The sequence below is a fragment of the Alosa alosa genome, unplaced genomic scaffold (assembly GCF_017589495.1).
Source record: "Alosa alosa isolate M-15738 ecotype Scorff River unplaced genomic scaffold, AALO_Geno_1.1 AALO_1.0_unplaced_10, whole genome shotgun sequence".
NCBI classification, from domain to species: Eukaryota; Metazoa; Chordata; class Actinopteri; order Clupeiformes; family Clupeidae; genus Alosa; species Alosa alosa.
The window spans coordinates 61040-77796 of NW_025962134.1; the positions used below are offsets into that span (position 1 = coordinate 61040).

Below are 16757 nucleotides of genomic sequence, written 5' to 3' on the forward strand. Positions count from 1 at the left end.
GTGACTGTGAAAATGGCTGACATTGAACCACAGTGCTTTAAATGGGAGCCCCCAGTATCAGTCATCAAGGCATCAAAATCTGCAGAAACACTTACAACACACAACATCACTCATAAACACACACACACACACACACACACGGACAGAACCACCACTGTTCAAGAGACCATTTTGGGGCTAAATGTGCTTTTTCTCATTTGGTTGTTTTCTGTTTGTTTAGAGCAGAATGAGCCACTGCTGTTCAAAGGGCCCATTTGTGTGAAATTATTATTATAATTTATGTTATTATTATTTATTATTATTTACTATAGGGTTCTAGAATAAATAAAACAGTGTGTTTGAAATAATGGAATTTGTGCTCTCTCATGAAGCTGGGTCGATGGGACATGGGGAGGGTGGGTCTGTTGATCGGGGGGAGGTGGCGTGGTGCCACGAGTAGTTCAAGCAGACGTAGGACTTTCATGTACTTCGATCAGGGGGGAGGGGGCGTGGCACTGTGCCAATGCCTCACTCCAAAACTTCAAAACTTCAAAACTTGAGAGCCCTGAGGTAAGCTTTTATTATGCTGCAGGAAATTGACATGTAATATTCTCAGGGGTGTAGCACACTGCAATGTATTTACAGGAAGGATATAGCAGTGATATCACATATGAGTACAGATAAGTGGTATGCTGTCCGGCAGGGAGTTACATGTCGAGCACTTCTTCACTGCTTTTTGCTCACTAACATTAATCTAGCAGCATTCTAGGTGACTATTTCATGAAGCCGGTTAGGATTATGCCAATAATGCACAAATCACAAATGGGAGCTATTTTGAAGGATCTAGTGCCAAGAGTCTGAAATGCTGTTATCGTAGCAAAAACACAAAACGTTTAAAAGTCTGACTTTTTGGCATGTTAAAGCCCCCCTGTGTAAGAAATTCTCCCATCTAGTGGTTAGGAGTTGAGCAACCAATGTCTCAAGCGCTGCCTTGTTGAGAACTATGGTAGCCGTCACAGCCGTGGCCTACTGGTTAGCGCTTCAGACTACCGGAGGGTTGCCGGTTTGAACCCCGACCAGCAGGAATGGCTGAAGTGCCCTTGAGCAAGGCACCTAACCCCTCACTGTTCCCTGAGCGCCGCTGTAGCAGGCAGCTCACTGCTTCACCTCACTGTGGGCCAGATGTACTAACGCTTTTGCGCCCACTTCAGGCGTATTTGTTTCGCAATGTGCGTGTACAGTAAAATCATTGCGAGGTATGTACAAACAGGCCGCAATGATGTAAAAGCGCAAACTGCCTGTCGCGGGAGCTGAGAGTGGCAGATTGCGTTTGTCATGTTATGCATATGCATTCTTGGGAGGATCCAGGGGAAAGTGGGAGTTTAGCGTAAAAATATGGGAGGGGAAGAGTAAATAGTGCGCCTAGTTATGTATTCTTGTATTCAAATACTTTCACTTTCACGTCATTCACTTAAACTTTCCTACTTGCTAGATTTGACCAATCTTCCATAGCCTACGTGCACACGTAGTTTGAGTAGAACTACTGATCTTCAATATCTCCCTGCTTGTTTACATCTTATCATGCATGGGCGGACTGGCCATCTGGCATACCGGGCATTTTCCCGGTGGGCCGACGCACCTTTTGGGCCGATAGAATAGGCTATATATAATTTAATCATTTTGGCAAACGATCGGCCCAAAGGATGCACAATCAGCGGCCCATTGGTTACATTTCCATATTGACACTTGACTGATCCAATAACAGCTCACGTCAGGCGCAGGGCTCCGAACCGGTTCAAGGAACGAAAACGAAAACCGAAAACGAACTGAATTTTACGGAATTTTACGAGGAGCGGAAACTGAAACGAAAACAAAATGGTCTTCAACTGTTCCGGAACAGAAACGTTATTCTGAAATCCACAAAACCGGTTAATAACGTTTTTTTTTCGTTCTCTAAATAACAGCCTAATAATTTGATTTCTGCAGTTTGAAAAAAACAAAAAACAAATAAATAGACTGTAAGTCTGTAGGCTATGGGATGGATAGCCCATCTAAATGTTTTTGGATGCCGCCTGTGATTTATTATTTTTGGGCATAGCTACGGTATAGGCTAAATCAAGGGGAAATAATGAGTAGCCTACGTCTATTCTAAGGTAAAGTCCACAAAAATAGACTTGATAGGCCCGCCAAACACTGCCGGAACTTTAAGAAGCAAACGATATTTTGCGTTCGAACTGGTTCAGGACCGATATGTTGGTGGCGGAACGCATGCAAGAACGAAAACGTTAAACATAGGCCTACCTGAACCGTTCGGAACGGAACGTTTGAAAAATAATTTCGTTTTCAAGCCCTGGTCAGGCGCCACCCCTCGCATTTTGGCTCAGAGCCAGGATTCTGTGAGCGCATCAAAAGTTAGTCGAAGTTGCCTACACGAAATTGCGGCGGGTGCCGGTAGTGACAATAGTGCAAGTAACACCAATGTAGAAGCTTCAAAAATACAATATTGCAAGTAGGCTAGCATGCACTGTAAAAAATAACACTACATCTTACTGCAGTAACACAAGTATACTTTACTTACTATAGGCTGACCTAGTGTTCTTACTAGAGTAACATTAGTAATGTGCCGAACTTGCAACAATGGGGTCTAAAACTTGAGATACACGAGTAAGCTTCACAACTCAGACCTGAGTAAACTGGACTCACGCAGTGCACATGCGCACAGTTAGCATGCAGGAGCATTCTGGATTCCACAGCCAACGGTCGGCAGTGTTACGGTGTGGCTGACTTTTGGGATGGGAGTGTAACACAGCTTCACCAGTGACTTGCTCTGTCCGGTAAGTTTACAGTATGTATTAATGTGTCAAATGTTTACAGTATAGGTTGAACTAACAGCATTTGTGCAAAACTGTACATTCGGTTTCATTAACAGCTGGGGTAATGTTAAGTTCAACTTGCTAAGTGGCCGATATATGCGCTAGCTGCTAACAGTTTGCAGCTAACTGATAGCAGCTATGCGAGTTAACTCTAAAGATCTTTGTTAACACTGCCTCAGACAATGCAGAGCAGAAAACAAATATTCTAGGTATTCAAGCCCTTTTGATTTTTTTATGTTATCGGGTTATGAGGAAGTGGTGGCGCCTGGGGTCTAGAACTAGGCTGTATAAATTTTCCAATAGCAGTTATCTTCATGAGCTCTCTTAATGAAGTTTAGTGCTAACGTTAGCTATTTCTCATGAGAAACGCTTGCTAGCATGCTAAGTTGATTCAAAACGTGTAAAGATTAAACTGTGTATGGTTTACGTCGATATTCCTACTGTATTGATAAAACAATTAGGATAATTGGACTCATAACCTTACTGACTGAGAAAGCCATGGTCTTTTATCTAAAATCTTTCGTTGTGATTTAGCAAGAGGACTTAGGAATTTGAACGAATGTGCCGTTATTGAGGTGCAAAATGGCGTCATATAATTCCAACGTATGATTATATGTACGTATACGTTCCAACGTATGATTAAATTCTATTGTGATAAATGTACTAGGCCTGAAGCAATAGAGAAAATTAAGTTGCCAAATCATAATATTTTTAGCTTAACAGTATTAATTAGGTCTCTGGAGAAATAATTTAAATGAACATTTAATGTGATAAACTTAATCAGCTGTTAAACATGGCCAATAGATGCATATTGATAATAATTTTGCCCTCTTTTTCTTTTTGCAGTTGGAAAACTGAAAATGCAGAGCAATGAACTGGACATGTAAGTTGTGCTTGTTTGGATGTGAAGTCAGAGGTCAGTTGCTCAAACACTACTGATTGAAACATGGAGGTTACACCAGAATCTGACTTTAAAAAAAACTGCAGAGGGTGGTGAAAACTGGCCAACGATCACCGGGTTCCTCACTCCCGGTCCATCAAGGCCATCCAGGGCAAGTGATGCTTGCGTAAGGCCGCAGCATCATCATCAAAGACTGTTCTCACCTCAACCACTGACTGTTCACTCCCACTCCCCTCTGGGAGGCGCAGGTCTCTCTGCACCCAAACCAGCAGGTTCAGAGGAAGCTTCCTTCCCAAGCGGCTGTCACCCTACTGAACTCTAGCTCTGCATCCCGTGACAACCAACCAACTAAGCCCCCCGCCCGATGCCTCCTTGCCTGTGCCTGTTGAGGTGTCCACCATGACCATGGAAACCTTGACGGGGGACACCCACCCCCCGCGGAGAATTGCACTACCCTATCCCACCCATAGTGTTCTATTTATTTACAAATGTACATACTGTAATTACACTTATACATGGCATTTTCTACTGCTCTTCATACTATTCATCTTGCACATACACGTATTCTTACTACTGTTATAATGTTACTGTTTCTGCACTACAGTACTGTTACCACACTGCACATAGCTGTATACTGTACATATATGTCTATATGGTTCATACCGAATATCCATATTTATTCTGCTAATACACTGCACATATTTATACCTAATTTATATTACTCTAAACCACCTTCTGTAAACCAACTGTATACTACTGTTTACACCGCATATTTCTTATCCTGTCTATGCACCACCTGTCTTTGTATATCACATTGCATTTTTCTGCTTTTTTTGCACTTCTAGTTAGATGCAAACTGCATTTTGTTGTCTTTGTACTTGTACTCTGCAAAATGACAATAAAGTTATCTAATCTAATAGTGCCAACTATTTGTGTATATTCTGCAAGTAAACTTTACTATCCAACATAAAGTACCCTTTACAACTCAAAGTAAGGGTAACTCATTTAACAGTAGTAAATACAACTTTGTTTCAAGTAAGCTTTACTTGAGGGCATGAAGTAAACTTTACTAGTTGGAAGTAAGTAACCAGAACTTTAAAGTCTTAAGTAAGGATTACTTGTAGACATCAAGTAAACATAACTTGGAAGAGAAAAGTTTTGTTTACTTAACTTATTTAAGGCAACGAGTTTCCACCCTTTTTTCAAGTAACCATTACTTATTATTTTTTACAGTGTGTCAGCAAAATGTTGAAGTTCATTGAGTTTGAACGAGGATGTAAGCAAGCATACAGTAGGCTACAGAGCAGAGGGACAGTGAGCAGGTGGTGGAGCCTAGTTGAGGCTACATGATAAGAACTCAGTGGTGGAGCAGGTAGGCTATGTGTGATATGCCATGCTGACGATGATGATTATGATGACTTATAAATTGCATAAATGTAATGATATGGTAATGATAACGTACGGCCGTGCTGTGATTATAATAACAAATAGCGCAACTTAAATGTTCTAAATGAATGATTTGCAAACCCGGATAGCAAAAGAGTGTCACATCGATGTTAATTGTTGGTCAGATTGATCAGTTTCCGTCAGACGCCCAAAATTCAACATCGATGACATGAGTGGTGGTTGGTCTCTCAAAGTAGAGGGAAGGGTTATCATGGTAAAGATGGCCTAAAAGACTGTAGACTGACGGAAATGTAGGCTACAAAACATCAGTCATATTCATGCACAAGCCAACTAAGCTATACAGTAACCTATACGATAGGCTACTGGAAGACATTAAAGATAATTAGTTAATGTAGCTATAATGTTCCAAAATGTACCAGCAATGTAGTATAGCCTACAGGAATAAAATATTTCCAGAAACAGCCCTGTTTATTTCGTGTTGTTTCAGTTGTCCTACAGTGATTCACGTCTACGACAATCTAGGTAATTTAGCGCTTTACACATAGGCTTCAGTAACTGTTTGGTGCTGCTGTCAGTTGAGCATTGTATAGTTTAAATGTAGCCTATTGAATAATTTGAAATGATACTTTGAATTCAAGCAGAAACTCTTTAATAATTGCTTGTATAGCCTAGGCTACTTGAATATGGAGATCATGTGCTCCATGGCTACCTCTGATCAGTCAATGAGGCCTAGGCTACATCACTTTCAGTGCTCCATGACAGTTGGAAATATATGCATATTTAAGGGTAGGCCTAATGCAAAAATTTTGTATTTAATTAGGTGTGCCTGACCGATTTGAGGGCCGCTTGGGCCAAATATGCCAGGGCCGATTTTTGGTCCCAGTCCGCCCCAGTTATCATGTATAATATTATTTCATGATCGCTAAACGTTTGATTCTTTTTAATGTTGTCATCAGTTTACTTCATTCAACTGGGCTTGTATAGGCGCTGCCATTCAGTTGTGGATGTTCGTAAATTGCGTTTATGGGCGGAGAAAGGCAGAGAAAGGCGCAGTTTACACTAAGGATTAAACTATTGATAAATACGACTGAAACTTGGGTCTGACAGCGTTCGCAGTCTGCGGCGTGTCCATGACGCTGATACCGCTACGTTCGCAAATGTACGTACATCTGGCCCTGTGTGTTCACTGTGTGCTGAGTGCAGGGGCGGACCTGGACACTTTGAGGTCCAAGGGAAAGGATTCAGAGACCCCTCCAAGCCCCCCCCCCCCCCCACACACACACACACACCACAACCCTAAAACTAAAACACACTTTATTCTGTAATAATGGGACGCTGAGGCATACTCAAATACAACAAATATTTTTTGCCATAGATGACAATCAAGAAACAGTAGTAAAAACCTTGGAAAGTATTACTATGAATGGTGTGTGTGTCTGTCTGTGTGTGTGTGAAAGAGAGAGAGAGAGAAAGTGTAGGCTAGGGGTTTGGCGTCTCTGTGTGTGAATATACTCTATGTAGCTATGTACTGTATGAGAGTCTGTCCATGTAGGCTATGTGTAGAAGAGAGGGAGAGAGAGAGAGTGAGTGTGTGCGTGCAAACTAAATTAGGTGTTCGATCTTCCAAAAAGCCGACATCCAAAACAATAAGCGTATGCACTGACCGAATAAACTAGCCATTTTCTGTTTATTTTTTCTCCATTTTTCATGGTCATGTAATAATGTTCAACCGTAAATCTTCTGGCTGGTTTATCTGCATTTTTGGGGAATTCAAAGTTATTAATTTGCACGGGGCCTGAAGAATATGTAGTGCAAGTTGCTGGTGGTGGTGCATCAGTGCCACAGCTGCTGCAGCTAGCATTAGCTACACCACCCAGCTCAACAGATGTTGCAGATGTTGTTGCATCACTGTCCAAATTACTTTCTTCCGTGGAAGAATTCTTCGACTGGAAGAAGTTGGTTAATTTAGCCAATTTCTTTCTAAATTCTTCCTCCTCCCTTTTTCTTTTTCGTTTATCACTTCCACTCTGGAAACGTTTCATGGCTGCTGTCAATCGCTCAACTCCACACCTCACCAAGACCTCGTTCAGACTAGCTAGTTGCTATGGTGACAGGAAGCGGACCTGCACTGCAGTCATTTGACTTTATGATTTATGTTTATGAGCAATCATGAGGCAAAATATTTTTTCTAATCTTTATTATGGATTAGAATATATTGTTTGGATGCAGTGATAATTTATTTAAAAAAAAAAAAAAAAAAAACATATGGGGATGACGAGGCCCCCTGGTGGCCGAGGCCCCAGGCAATTGCCTGACCATGCCTAATGGCAGGTCCGCCCCTGGCTGAGTGTGTTTCACTAATTCACAGATTGGGATAAATGCAGAGACCAAAATGTCCCTCACGGGATCAAAAGAGTATATACTAATCTTGCTTCTTGCGATGTCTGAGACTTTGTGAGACTGAAGGTTGCAGGTAGGATACACCGAAGTTGCAAGCGGGATATTCTTCCTACAGGCAGTAGGGGCGGGCGAGAGAGTCTTCATTCGCCCCGTAATGAGTCATTTAACCATATCGACTTACGAAGATGATTAATTAACACGAAAACGTTGCCTGGTGTCTGGTGAAGAGATTTACCTAAAAGCATTTAACTTTGCTCCTTAATGGCTGAACTCTGCTCTGATTGACATCTAAACAAACAGCCTTTTTGTTGTAAACAAAATCAACCAAAAGGTGATGTGAACAACTCTCTGTCCCACAACTTTCTGAATTATCCACAGCATAACTGATAGTAGATTTTTATTCTACAACGTTGTTATATGAGTTCAATGTTGAGAAATAATCATCCCATGCAACTGTCATGTCCACGGGAGCGTGCCTATGTTCCTACAGCCCAATGGTCCCACAGCCCCATGTCCACTGTTCACAAATATTGAAATGACGTCAGTGGAGCACACTGCAAAAACATCTTATCAACAAACTCTTATTTTAACTCTTAAATTAAGTCAAAATGATCTTTCAAGAGCACTAATTAAGTCTCTTCATAGTAAAAACAATAGTATAGATTATATTTTTTGATATTGATATAAGATTAATTACACTTAGATTATATTTTTTCTGTGCAGAAAGGTTGTCGAGATGACCCCCTTCAAATAATGCAGGCTACTGTATGATTGTACTTGTAGAGTAGGCTGTAGGCTGCGGCATGCATGTTCAGTTTGATCCATGGGGTGCAAATTGACCTTTGCCTGTCTCTGATAACCATTTTATTATCAGAAGGTATTTAGGTGAGAGAATAAAGCTGGCTGTTCAGGAAGTAATGGCCATTTAAAGGTAGCCTGGGTAGCCTGAGAGGTGGGAGCCAATCCCATACGGAGGGAGGGCAGCAAGACGATGACGACACACCGAAGCCGCTATGAGCTACGTACAGACGCATTTCATAGACATTCGTAGCGCCCAATAAACGGCTCTGGGCATTCGTAAACCACATTTCAAATACGAGAAAATGAATGTCCCAGACCCCATCTCAATGAGATGAGGTCTGACATTAGCCAGGCTAATTTAAAGGAGAAATCTGGCGATTTTTCACATAGATCTCTGTTTCTCAAGGTCACATGCTATTGTCGGTTTATGGAAAAATACTTTGGGCCCTATCTTGGTGATCTAAAACGTAGCGCATAGCATATTCTTATCACAATGCAAAACATATTCCTATCTTACACTCAAAATGTTCACCATGCCCTTCTCTTTTATTGAACAATGCGCCCAGGGCCCAGTTTCCCGATAACGACGGAGACACGGTCTTAAGAGGGTTTTCTACGATTCATCTTACGATCGTTCGTTTGGTTTTTCCGACTGTTTCCCGAACATGCTCGTAGCGTGAACGCGCATGCACTGCTCTTAAGCTGCTCTTAAGGGGAGCTGTCCACGTTAATAGTTCTGAAATATCCTCTGATTTGATGTTGATGTCAGGTGATGGTCGATGGTGCCGGCCGTGCAGAAGCTCACGTTTAATTTGCGTGAATCGTGTAGAAGAAAACATTGTTGAAACAGTTTGTTAACCCATTTACTCTTAAAATGCCTGCTAAAAACGCCTATAGAATCCTTTGGCATTCTAGACTAAATAACCTTATTTCCTGAGGGTTTTCTGAAAACATACTAAAAATTGTCAACGTCTACCAAAATTTAATATCTAAGCCTCTGTAGCACCTAGAAACATGAAGTAAAAAGCATGCTGCGCTACGCAGCATCCAGCGGGAGATTCAATGTTGCGCTATGCAGCATCAGGCGGGAGATAGAATGTTGCGTCATGCAGCATCCAGCGCGAATGGGTTAAGCAGTCGCATGAAATAAGGAGACTACAGACAATTCGGTTTTCAATTCAACTGTTAAACTAATAAAGTTCATTTTCAAGGTATGTGACTGCTATGTGAAATTTCAAATGCCTAGCCTACGCATTGCATTAGGTCTGAGCACCACTGGAGAAAACACTAACATGCAGTAAGCTAATGTTTAACTAAGTTAACCTAACGTGTGCTTCTAACTTAGCCACAAAAGGCTGATAGGCTATTGTGCACATAAATCATGACAGGGGAAAGAAAAAACACTTTAATATGTTTTGACAAGCAGCGTGTCAGGTTGAGTGCAGTGGCTGAGTTGAGAGGTGGGGCTATGTCGTCATAAAATTGTCGGCTTTGCACCTACATGCGTCTACACGGCAAGTTAGCCGGCGGTTTCAAAAATTCCCACTTCGGAAGCCGGTTTCAAAAACGTATCGGTTTCAGTCTCCTAAAACTGCTGGCGTCGTGCACACGCAAGGCGTAACCGTTAACTAAACCTCACCGGTTTCACAAAAACCGGCGTCGTGTAAACGGCCCCTAAAACTCTTTTCTGATCTTTACTAATCCATTGTAGAATGGTTTGAAGGGGCCCAACATAGAAAAGTTTGAGAAGCCATGGCCTAAAACATCAACAATTTGGGCAGTATTTGGTGGTTGCATGTTAGATCTGAAGTGAATTGGGTCGCGATGGTCTGTCGTTTTTAAAAAGTGCGTCCCCAGAAAAAAAGTTTGGGAAACACTGGTCTACACGCATCTGCACTCGTCTATTATTTGAACTCATTGGCAAAGTTAATATATATAAACTAACTTCACTGTGGTGTCAATAGTTTATTGATAAAACAGTTAATTACTTTCACTATTGACTGACAATGGATTACCGAAAACGTAGCCTGAAAAAAGCGACACTGAAAAAACACCACACCCCAATAATGTTCGAATGACTAAATAAAAATCAGACATTTATCCTGCAGAGGAGTTGCTGCTTACATCTCGTGACAGTGCGTCTTCAGGTGTGCTTCATATGCGCCTTTATACAACAATTGGGTTCTATGCAGTGGCGCAAAAAGTGGGTATGTGCTATACCGTGGAGGCACCAAAGCGATGGTAAAATAATAATAATAATAATAATAATAATAATAATACATTTGGTATATTCTATATGTTAGCTACATATAGAATATACCAAATGTATTATTATTATTATTATATTATATATTATATTATATTATAATTATGTTGTAAGTTTCTAAATCATTTCTGCATTTCCTCAATGTTAAATAAAATTTTAGAGGACAGGCTAGGCGCCCTATCTCATAAGATTCCATCATAGAATTTTGACATAGAAAAGGGAGTGGGGGCGCCGTGAGCGCTGAGTGAGCAGGTACTCGTCTATGGAAAAAGATGGATACAGCAAAAAAAGCTGTCGGGGACTAAACATAAAAAAAGAAAGAGGGAAAATGAGATGGCATATTAATAGCTTAATATTGTGCTGATAATGTGGCAAACAAAGGCTAGAGTTGGATCAGCCTTATCCTTTGTGAGCAACAGCTGGCAAAAGGACGTTATGAGAACCGTTTAGACTCTCTGACAAAGCACCATTTAACAATACTTCAAGTTCAAATTGGCAGAATTTCTTGTTGTTGCATACCCCTCAAAAAATGGGTAGCTGCGCCCCTGTTTCTATGGAACTATTTATTTGTTTCTGATTGGTCGAGAGACGTTCCATGAGTTGGAATATCCCTGGGCATTTCAACTCAGACTTTGCACAGCTAATAATACATCACTCCACAATACAATGCGAAGATTCGACAATGTGTTCTCATATCCCAGCTCTCCACTATTTTAAGCAATGGGTTACTCCTTAGCAAACCATAACGAAACAGTGCTTCACCACATCTGTGGATTAAGCCACACAGTCAACTCAATGTAAGTCAGATAAATAAGGATGCTAATTGTTCTCAGCATTGCCAGCATTGTGTATATGATTGTCACTTGGAGGAGACTTGTAGATAACTAACGTTAGCATAGTTAGCTAACCGCTGCTAACGTCCTAGCATCGTCACGTCAGAAAAGCATATGGGCCTGTGCACAGTAGTGTAACATTTATTCACCATAAATGAATAAAGTTGAGTGGTTCTGCAATGTAGGCTACAGTATGTTTCCGTTCCGTTTTGCCTTACATGACATGGCCCAGCGTCCTTGTAACATGCATGCAGCAAAGCTAGATATGAATGTGATTTCAGCCCGACTTTCAACATTTCTTTCAACCAAATAGTCTAGAGCAGAGCGCAAAAACCACAAAGACCTGTAATGAGGGATCTGGAATGTTGGTTACCTAGCAACCAAGACACTGTCTATTGAAAGGGAACTATTTTTTGATGCGTAAGAACGATGGATACGAAATAAACTTTTTTAAATAATAATGGGGTGTTTTCAGATTATTTAGTTTGTGGTAGAATTGTTGTGTAAAAGCAATATAGCACTCGTGATCGTGGGATTGGTCATGGATATTCCTCGTGGCTACGGCCGAACAACACCCGTGGGAATATCCATGACCAATCCCACTTCACTTGTGCTATATTCCTTAATTAGCTATTGACCAGGTTTTTCTTGGTCAGTGGCGTAAAGCTTTTTAGATAGTGTAAGGTTGTTAATTGCCACACCCTAGAGCGCATTGTGTTATAAAAGAGAAGGGCATGGCGAAAAACTCGAGTGTACGATAGGAATACCCTTTGCGTTGGTATAATAATACGTTTTGCGCCGGGTTTTGAGTCGCGACAATAGGGCCCACAGTGGTGTCTCATAAGGATCCTGTTCATGTTGCACAACACCTGTAATGACATTTTGAAAAGCATAGACACAGTTTAAATGCTGCTCCCATTGCGAGTTGTGTGTGATAATTGTGTTCTGTTACCTGCTCAGTTCTTAAATTGTTGTGTTGTTTTTTTCCCTTCCGACAGTATTTGGTATAAAAAACGGCACTGAAAATGCATGAAATAACACAAACGTCAGCTTACAGTACAATAGGCTAGTTGTTTACTTTCATTTTGTAGCTTCAAGTCGGCTAAATAGGCTGCTGGTTCTATTTTAAATTTTTATATGTGAATCAGGTGGTAGGATACAGTTCAGGACCATGTGATTCTGATAGTCATTATTTTCAGGTTGTTTTTCACTGAGTCAATTGTAACTTCTGTGAATTCAACAGATCCTCCTTCTGAATTGTGCTTAGTTTAGTCTTCTGGATGGCACGTGTACAAACACACACACACACACACACACACACACACACACAGGGCAGTGGTGTAACCCATTTTGTATTTTACCATGAACTATATGTGCTGATTCTCCCTCAGCAGAGCAGGAGGGGAGGTTTGGGGGTTTATTAAGTGTCGGTGTGTTTTTGCTGATGTTTTCATATTAGTTGCTGCAACTTTCTCCATCCCCGTCTCTTAGAGTATAAAATGTGCCAAATCACTGCAGCTCTGATCTTCATAGGCCAACACACTCCACATGACAGACTGGAGAAGAAGATCCCATGATAATCTGAGCAGCCGGTAGGGAAGATCAGGGCAGAATGGAGATGACCCAGAGTGTCTATCGACTTTTAGACTCTGGTGGAGTCAACAGACCCTCTTCAGACCAATATGAAGAAGCAGACGCCACTGAGGTTGACATCAAGACTCCATACTCTGGACAGAGGAAGGAAGGCCCAAATCCTCAACATTCTGGTAAATATAAAATGCTAATAATGTCTTTTTTTGTCAATGGAACAAAGAAATGATTGGCTATTGTTATAAAGTTTATAAATGTTATTTGGACAGATCTTCTTTCAGTGATTAGCAGCTCTACTAACTCTACGGTTTTTGATGTACTGTAAATCTTGATAAAGCCTAAATCTACTTTGTGTGAGTGCCATTGCTATACAATAAATGACTCTCAATGGGGCAGAAAGAAATTAGGAAAGTGAGAACTACTGGTGTTACTCTTGAACCCGAAGCTTCAAAACTTGTGTTTGGTTGCAGTCACCGCCATCTTGACTAAGTCTTTACAAGTTAGTGGCAATAATTCAACATGGCAATGATCAGAAGATGAGTTAAACTAATGCACTGACTTCTTAAACAAGTCTGTATATTTACCAATGCAAAGATGAAAGATTATTTTAATTATTTGTTTCCAACACAGAGAATAAAACATTGTGATAATTCTAAGATTCTTTTTTCTTTCATTTTTAGGACCCTGGAAAACCATAGCCATGTGTCTGGGTTTACTGTGTGCTGTCCTGCTGTCTGGCATCACGGTTCTCAGTTTCGAAGTGAGGGGGACCAAAATCAGCCACAACAATCAGATGAAAGGAACTTCTCAGGTACAGGCGAGTAGCAGCGACCTGAGAAATGAGACAGCACAGCTACAAGATAGTCATAATCACTTGAGTGAGACAGACATAATGCAATTACAGAGAGATTACAGCAATCTGAAGACAGAAAAATCTAATTTACAAATTAGTAACAAGAATCTGGTTAGAGAAAAATCACAGTTACAGTACAAATATGACAACTTGAATAGAGAGAAGTCCCAGCTACAGGCCAATTACAGCAACCTGAATTCAGAAAAATCACAGCTACAAGACCGTTATAATGACCTGAGTAGTGAGAGATCTAGGTTACAGACCAGTTACAACAACCTGAATTCAGAGAAATCACAGCTACAAGACCGTTATAATGACCTGAATTCAGAGAAGTCCCAGTTACAGGGCAGACTCAACACCACGGCTGCTAAGAAGGACGAACTAACCACGGCTGCTGAGAAGGACGAACTACTGAGGAGATTTTGTGAAGCAAGTGAGTGTTTGCATACGGCAATATTTTCACACATATTTGTATCAGACCAGTCTTTTCTGAGCATCAATTCCATTTCAACAGATATGTACAGTATGTGTGTGCTTCACATTGAGATAATAACATTTAATCAATAAATAATAATTTATATCTTTATATATACAGTAATAATTAAATCAATAATAACATTTTCACAAGGACTCTTAGAAAGTTTTGCAGAATATGTCTAGAGACAATTATAAAGTATGCACATTATTTCTTAGTGAGAATAATTAACAGCATTAATCATATTTAAAATTGTTCTGTTTCACCAATTCAAAGGAGAATTCAAAGTCTTTTGTTGAAGGAATGTTGGTCAGGTTGGTGTTGCTGCAAGATCTGATATAGGCCTAGGCTTGGGGTCATTACATACTTTTAGTCTACTATTTTAACATGGATCCAGTCTGTGGACCAACGCCAATAGTTCCATTTATCAAGTATACATTACAAGATACCATGTCAGTATTTTTACCAATGCAAAGATGAAAGATTATTTTCACTAATTTCTTCCAAGTGACTGTGGTGATGTTGATTTGATATGTTTCTGTGCTTAAACATCTTAATATTTTCTCAATGTCATCAGTGGTGATCTAGGATCTTTTCTTGCTTTTTCACACAGAGATGGATGTTACTCAGTATGCAGGTATTCTTTTCACTCAACTTGTGTATTTATTTAACAGTTATCTGTTAACCATTGTCAATGAATAAGTGCTTAAGTTTTAAACTTATCATGAATTAAGTTAACATTACTTCAGGAAAGGAAAAAAACAATGTATTCATTAATTTAGGGTTACTCAACAAATAGTCCAGTATGACCATAAACTGAGACGGTTGAAAGTAACAGGAAATGAGTGGGAGAAAGACATATGGGAGTGGGGTCAGGAAATGACCATCAGTCAGATTCGGACCGGAGTCCCAAGTTGGATCTAGGACCCATATGTGGTCAAGATGATGCTGCTTCTGCCAGCTCCCCAGAATGCAGTCTGATTGATTATGCAGTTGTGTCAAATGGTGTTATGATGATGGTGTCCATGGGTATAGATGAAGCCCTATGTTGGTATTCATCCCTCACTGCCTTTCATCTCCTGCAGTGGAAATGGCTCTGGATCCTGATACTGCTGATGACCATCTCACCCTGTCTGCTGATGGGAAACAAGTGGTTCGTGAAAACACGAGACAGCATCTCCCCTACAGCGCAAAGCGGTTTCTTTATTACGCTGTCCAGGGAACACAGGGGTTCTCCTCAGGTAGATCTTATTATGAGGTGCAGGTCAATGTGAGCAGGAGCTGGGAACTGGGAGTGGTCAGAGAGTCCTGCAACAGGAGGGCAGTAGCCTCAGGCAGGAATCCAAACAATGGCTACTGGATAATAAAGAGGTCTGGCAGTTCATACAGGGCAGGTGCTGCACCCTCTGTTCTCCTCTCCCTGAAAGAGGACCCAGAAAGGGTGGGGGTGTTTGTGGATTATGACGCAGGTTTGGTCTCATTCTACGATGCAGACATGTGGGCTCTGGTCTACTCTTTCAAAGGAGTCTCCTTCAGGAAGAAAATGTATCCCTACTTGTATGCTGGCGATTCTTTTCCACTGAGCGTTGTCACCCCAGTCTCTTGTGTTTTATAATTCATTTAGTAATGTTGTGACTTGAATTTCCCCTTGGGATCAATAAAGTATCTATCTATCTATCTACTTCCTATTACAACACATTTACTCCCTCTTGTGTCCTCTAGAAAAGTGTCTATCAGTCAATACAACAAAACATTTATGAAGTTGTTGTTTGTATTGTTCTCATTGTATCCACAATACAATTGTCCTCATTGTATTTTGCTGCACCGAAATATGACCCTCTTTCTTTAATTAGAGGTAATGTTCATCTAGAGGTAATGTTCATCTATTCTGAAATACACTAAAAATGTTATAAAGAAAGATGATTCACTATCATCATTAAAGGAAAGTTTAAACCTTACTCACAAGTTTTTTTTAATGTGTAATGTTTTAATCGTTCACCTATTAATAACAAGTTGTTAACCATTGCGGAAAATATCATAGGGAAATATTACAATGCTGCAAACTGTCTTTCACACCTTAAAAACATATTCAAATGAACATTGTCAGTAGTAGTGTCAGTGAATAGTGATGTCTAATTTTAATTGACCGACACTTCATGGTAACAACCCTATTGCGACAATATATCATTTATATTCTATCAGTAACACCAAGGTCTTCTCTATATGAATTTGATATAACAAGACAGTAGATCGTAGCAACCATACACAGAGCAAGCAGCCTAACTCACTTCAATTCTTTTCACTTTAATTAATGTTATCTGAAGGTGACAAGCGCTTGATATACTGTAGAGTATTTATAGTATCTAGCTCATCCTGTAG

At 40.4% G+C, this 16757-nt stretch overlaps 1 protein-coding gene across 3 annotated transcripts; it reads left to right on the forward strand.

Annotated features, from left to right (window-relative positions):
• The first annotated feature begins 482 nt into the window (after positions 1 to 482).
• On the forward strand, positions 483 to 16055 carry LOC125290037 (nuclear factor 7, brain-like). 3 transcript variants are annotated; one of them, XM_048237078.1, is made up of 5 exons: positions 483 to 549; positions 12979 to 13226; positions 13731 to 14336; positions 14992 to 15015; positions 15464 to 16055. In XM_048237078.1, exons 2-5 carry the CDS (start codon positions 13073 to 13075, stop codon positions 15991 to 15993), a joined length of 1314 nt encoding a protein of 437 aa, XP_048093035.1. In that variant the 5' UTR covers positions 483 to 549; positions 12979 to 13072; the 3' UTR covers positions 15994 to 16055. The 3 variants fall into 3 exon arrangements, with proteins under 3 accessions (XP_048093035.1, XP_048093034.1, XP_048093033.1); XM_048237077.1 differs by having other exon boundaries at positions 488 to 549; positions 12994 to 13226; XM_048237076.1 differs by lacking the exon at positions 483 to 549 and having other exon boundaries at positions 12936 to 13226.
• Positions 16056 to 16757: the final 702 nt, after the last annotated feature.